The 6049-nt window shown below is 40.1% G+C and overlaps 1 protein-coding gene across 1 annotated transcript; it reads left to right on the top strand.

Moving 5' to 3' along the window:
- Positions 1 to 1161: 1161 nt before the first annotated feature.
- LOC115666293 (uncharacterized) lies at positions 1162 to 3961 on the top strand. The gene is made up of 3 exons (XM_056307199.1): positions 1162 to 1216; positions 1956 to 3286; positions 3446 to 3961. The coding sequence occupies exons 1-3, from the start codon at positions 1162 to 1164 to the stop codon at positions 3959 to 3961; spliced, it is 1902 nt and encodes a 633-aa protein (XP_056163174.1).
- Positions 3962 to 6049: the final 2088 nt, after the last annotated feature.

Raw genomic sequence — 6049 nt, 5'->3', positions numbered from 1 at the left:
AATATTTTGATTCATGAAGTTATAATTTGAAGATGGCAAACTTATTACTTCAAGAAGTTCAGACTTCATATATAGAAGAAGGAGAAGTTCAAACTTTATACTGCAAATGATAAAGTTCATACTTTATAAGGTAAATGAAAAACTTCAGACTTTATAATGAAATCGAAATGTTGAGACTTTAAAGAACAATACATCCTGACATAAGTTCTGAATGCAAGATCAAATTATATAGAATTAAACTATATCCAGACTTTGACGCAAACTCGAAACAAACACAACGACTAGTAATCTAACTTAGATTTCGCAAATGAAAAGTCTTGATTGACTCGATATCAAAGGTTATTTTACAAGGGGAATTTATAATACAAAATATCTTAAATTGATTGACAATTAACCTCGAGACAAGTTTCTTTCTAAATGGAGAGGCTCTTCTTTTGGAAACCAAAATTCTGATTGTACGGGCGACCAGATTTAGCGGGATTCAGATTTTGTCACTCAACGGCTACTCAATCCTCTTTATACAAATCTATCTAACTTGAAGATTAGAAGATTATCCTCTGAAGAGTGTCGAACGGCTAGATTGGAAATAGAAGAGTATAAAATGAGACCAAATGACGAGGAGCAATAGTAGAGACGAAATTCAGAATCTACAATTTCAAAGTCTGAGCATACTCCGACCTTTATTACTTGTCTTTTATGAGCTAAAATATGTGATCTTGAGAGATACACTATAAGAGTGATTGAGTGAGATAGAGTGACTTATCATTCATAGAGTCTTATCACTCAAAATCTGTAATCACTTCATTAATCATCTAGTGGAATTCAGTTAGTAGGCTGTCAACGTGGGAGAACGGACGTAGACTTGATCTAAGCTGAACTACTATATATTTTGTATGTAATTTTTCTCATCCCTTAAAGCTCCTTTCATTTATTACATTGCATATTTACACAATTATTATCAAAGACTGTTTGAAATTTGAACGTTGTTCAAACTTTGTTCTTGATATTTTATTTCCACTTTAAATTAGTCAAGAATTGTTTAAATAACCTATTCACCCTCTAGGTGTGATCCTTGCTAGCCATATTACAATGGCTTTATCCCATTGAATATTAAAGAACCATGTGATTCCACGATGGAGGCTGCTAAATTTTTCTGGGTCTATGTTATTAATAACCGGCTTATGGTTGCTTGAAAGGAATAGTGAGAAATTGTCTGGTATGGATCACTTTTCGCTAATTAAACTAATGAACAGAAGAAGTCAATGAAGCATGTGCTTTGGTGAAGGAAGAGAGACGTCACTAATGATCTAAGATTATTACATCGGCTACGTACAGGAGCATGTATGGACGAAGAAGACCCATTGAAGTCAATATCACCTAACTCTTCTTCCACTGCATTTACCCGCATCGACCACATTGAGAGCCTCGGGAAAAGGACGTACCAAACATGTTGTCTTCATGATTCATCTTTGACCATTTCAAAGTTTTCCCACAGAAAGAGAACATATTTCAACGCCCCTTGTACGTATGAAGAGCTACAAGTAGATATTCTTCTTCACTTCTTTCATTTCCTTATTTTAAAAAAAAGGCATTAGTTCCTGAGAAGTGGGAAATTATTAAGTTTATGTTATTCTATAACTATATCGTTAGAATATCACAACTTGCCTTGCACAACTTGAGATTGCCCACCCAGTCAATGAATAAATCTTTAAGTGAACGACCAAGATAAAAGTCACTAGAGCTTCTCTAACCTTGGTTCAACTTATGCCAATTTGCTTCCAACCTTACTCTCCAAGCACGCACGCTCATTGCCCATGTTGTTATGCTGATCTTATACTTTCAGACGAAGACCGATGGATCAATAGTTTCCAAACTCAGGAACTTCTGGAATGACTGGGACCCTAGGCTGATGGTCCTGTTGAGCCTTTCCCTGTAAGTATTACTCATCATCCTAGGAGGTCGCCGCAAGTTCACTCGTAAACTTGCCATCAGGATAGCCGTCTGGTGCACCTATATATCAGCAGACTCGATAGCAGGTGTCGTGGTCGGCATACTCTCAAGCAAGCTTGGTGATTTCAATAAAGAATCCGGTTCCCTGGATGCGAACAGCAAGCTCATTGCTTTCTGGGCTCCAGCTCTTCTCTTGCTCCTGGGCGGGCCAGACACGATCACGGCTTATTCCTTGGAAGACAATGAACTGTGGCTGAGTCTCCTGCTGGGACTAATAGTCCAAACCGCAGTGACAATATACATCTACTTCATGGCATGGGCACTTTCATATCTGTCCGGTTTAGCCTTCCTGATGATCGTGGCCGGTCTAATCAAGTTCGGGGAGAGGGTATGGGTCCTTTGGCTAGCAAGTAGCGATAAACTTAAAAAATCCATGCTAGATCCCCCTGATCCTAGCCCCAATTACCCACATTTCATGGAGGAATATACTCTGAAGCAGGCTGAAGGTTTCCTCGCGACAGCCGATGAAATAGTTGAGGTTCAGGTGCTTGAGCATCTCTCGGCCAACGAAAGCCGACCCGGTGGCTATGAAGAGGTGGTCCAAGCCCATCGCTTGCTTAAGATATTCAAGCGCCTGTTTGTGGATCCGATTCTCAGCTATGACGATAAAGATGCAAGTTTATCGGTGTTCAAGGTTAGGTTATGCAAAAGTGTTTTTGAGATAGTGGAGATTGAGCTCGGATTCATGTACGATTTGCTTCACACAAAGGCCATGGTGTTATATACCCGATGGGCCTTATATCGCCGCATCATCACTTTGTCGATAACATGCTTTGTATTGGCATGCTTCGTATGGGTATACTTCTCTTTTGGTAAAAGGCCTCACTACCCCAGCATCGATCTCGCCCTGACTTTTATCTTGCTTGTTCTTGTCATTCCCCTAGAGTTGTATTCCATATTGTTGCTACTTTCCTCAGATCGGACCAATGTTTGGCTGAGCAACTGTGACAGTTCAATCTCACGGGTGGTCAAGCCTCTCCAATTGTTTATACAGCCCAGATGGTCAAATTCAATGGGTCAATTCAGCCTTCTAAGTTTTTGCCTCCAGGAGAAAATCCTACCCTGCCACAAATTCCTGAAGCTGATCCATGTCCATGAGAAGCTAGAGAAGTACCATTACACGGATTACAAAGAACTACCAGATATCATGAAGGATTTTATTCATGGAAATCTCCAGCAGAAATTTTACAAGGACAACCAGCTAAAGTACGATCACAAGCACTTTTACACGCGTGCTTACAGGTTATGGCAGTCCTGGCCTGACTTGGAGTACAGAGTTAGATATTGACAAGTGCGTCTTAATTTGGCACGTTGCAACAGAATTGTGCTACTACTCGAATGGCCGAGACAAAAGTTACCCGGGTTTCTCGGAAAGTAGGCTGTTGTCTCGTTACATGTTTTATCTCCTGGTCATGTATCCTTTCATGTTGCCCAGTGGGATAGGCCAGATCCGGCTTCGCAATACTTTCGCGGAGGCTACCAAATTTTTAAAGAAAAGCTACTCTTATTGCCTAGAAAACGTGGGCATTGCCCCTCCTGCGGAGATACCTGCAACAAGATTTCGCACTTGTTCAGGAGAAACCGAGAAACATCAGTTGAAAATGAAGCTTGCCGAAAAGCCTGCAGGATGTTGCTCGAAGTGAACACCGAAGTACCGCCCGCCAAAGTCAAAGGAGGCAGGAGCAAGTACGTCTTATTCGATGGGTGCAGGCTGGCCTTGGGGTTGAACGAGAAGTATGATATTTCTCAAAAGTGGGAAATGATTTCCAAGGTTTGGGTGGAAATGCTAGTTTACGCAGCGAGTCAGTGCAGAGGAGATTGTCATGCTCGGCAGCTCAGGCGAGGAGGAGAGCTCATCACTCATGTCTGGCTCATGATGGCTCACTTTGGCTTAACCGATCACTTCCAGATGACGCAAGGCCACGCCATAGCTAAGCTTATTCTGCGATAGTTCATCTAAGTATTTAGCTATAGCACGGTTGTAGTCGTTTTTGTGTGATCATGTAGTTATATGCAAAAGTTCAAACTCATGATTGATGGACATGTATAGTTTCTTGCAAGTGTTAAGCATGTCGCGTGAAACGAGTTAATAGTAGACCTGTTAAATGAGTAGGTTGGATTGGGTCACAAATGATCCGATCCAAATTGACCTATTAACCTGTTTATGACCCATTTATGCGCAATGCAATTTTCTTGACCCATACCCGACTCGGTTGATATTGCTACAACACTTCCATATTTAACTAAATATAAGAAAACTTATACCTAAACTGATATGAGAGTGCGGAGTGAGTAAGCATGAGATTGAGTGAGGGCGAGAGAGATGAGTTGAGTTTAAATAAATTGTAAACCCATTTATGACCTGTTTAACATCCATATACATATACCCATTTATGATCTATTTACTAAATATAACTAACCCATTTATGATCCATTTACTAATATATGGGTTAAGAAATGGGTTTATGACCCATTTTGACATGTCTAGTTAATAGTCAGTCACTAATTTTAGTTCCCCTGTATGAAAATTTTCATCGAAGTTCAGTCTTTATCAACTTTTAATTACAGAAAGGAGGCGAGGGAGGGAAGACGCCTTCATTTATACCAAATTATAGTTGTTGATTACGTCTCAAAATTAATCTGTTTGATTCAAAATCGATATGAGTATGATGTTTTCGGGGCACTCGGAAACAGGGACAGACAAATTGAGAACGCAAGAAGACGCCCGCTTGGTGTCTGGATAAGTCCGGCAACTAGGCAAGCACCCGGCCTAGAAGTGGCCGGGTGTTCGGCCACATGCAGTTATCATTTTCTCAAGAGGCCACAATGTGCATATAAGCCTTCTATAATTATTACGTGTTGCACGAGACAAAAAATAAAGAATCTGATACTAAAAAAATAGAAGAGAACATTATTGTACGACAAGCGACATTAAAAATAATATTAACATCCAGAGCTGAAAAGACATAGTGCCCGATTGTCTAGGCGCCGGACACCCGGCCCCCAACGCAGACCCGATCTAGAAGTGTTTTAAAATTTATTTTTTTATGTTTAGATGCACAACTTGTGAGAGAGCTTTTAAGAGCCGTCATCCAAGTGAATTGAAAGCATGAAAAAATCCCGTTTCTTGCTATTGATTCTTGTGGGTTCGGGTATTATCTCGGATTGAGATACACTTATGAGTAAGTGTGATTGAGCGATTCTAATCTTCTCTTTACCAATCATAGCGAAACCATCTCATCAATCCATGGAATAGGCACATCGCCGCACCATGTAAATCATTCGTGTTCAAGTTTAGTTTCTGCAGTTTATTTCTTGCTTGAATCTTATTGTTTGTTCAAGCTTTCACGTTAATTATAACAAACCGGTATCAGAGCATAAGTAACTGTTGATTAATTATTCTAGAAATTTTTCCATTTTGCAATTATCGTTATGGCTTCTACAAAATTCAAATTGGAGAAATTTACTAACAGGAATAACTTTAACCCGTGGCGCTTTAAGATGCGCGCGTTATTGGAGACACCGGATTTGCATTTCTCGTTGGAGGAAGATGATCAACTTCCCTAAGGTATGAAAGCGGAAGAAAAGCTGATAGTTTCAAAAAAGGCTAGGAGTATTTTTTTGCTGAAATTAGGAGAAGATGCTTCGGTTGAAGTGGTAGATGAAACGAGTGTCACTGCAATTTGGGCAAAACTTGAAATCGCCGTATATGTAGAAATCGCTCTTGAAGAATCTTATCCAATGTTTATTCACATGGAAGATGATTGAGGAAACGTCAATCTAGGATCACCTGAATCAGTTCAATAAAGTAATCAATGATCTTAAGGGATGCGGATGAGAAGGTATATGATCAATGGAAGGCAATGATGCTGCTTTGTTTTCCTAGTTCTTATGAGCACTTTCATGATTCTCTAATGAGAGGGAGTGAGAGCATATCCATGAAGGAAGAGAAGTCTGCACTGTTCTTCAAAGAAAGACAGGAGAAGTTGTAGGGCAATGATAATAGAAGTGGCGCGGTGGGCTTGATGGTAAGAGGCAG

The sequence above is a fragment of the Syzygium oleosum genome, unplaced genomic scaffold (assembly GCF_021117445.2).
Source record: "Syzygium oleosum isolate NSW1041296 unplaced genomic scaffold, Sole_v2.1 Sole_v2.51, whole genome shotgun sequence".
Taxonomy (NCBI): domain Eukaryota; kingdom Viridiplantae; phylum Streptophyta; class Magnoliopsida; order Myrtales; family Myrtaceae; genus Syzygium; species Syzygium oleosum.
This window is presented reverse-complemented; position numbering and strand designations above follow the sequence as displayed.

Excerpts from the sequence above, each read along its gene's own strand:
- LOC115666293 (XM_056307199.1), top strand. The coding sequence starts at position 1,162 with ATGTTATTAATAACCGGCTTATGGTTGCTTGAAAGGAATAGTGAGAAA. Across the intron at positions 1,217-1,955 it reads GAATAGTGAGAAATTGTCTG|GAGGTCGCCGCAAGTTCACT; the intron begins GTATGGATCACT and ends TCATCATCCTAG. Across the intron at positions 3,287-3,445 it reads GGCCTGACTTGGAGTACAGA|TGGGATAGGCCAGATCCGGC; the intron begins GTTAGATATTGA and ends CATGTTGCCCAG.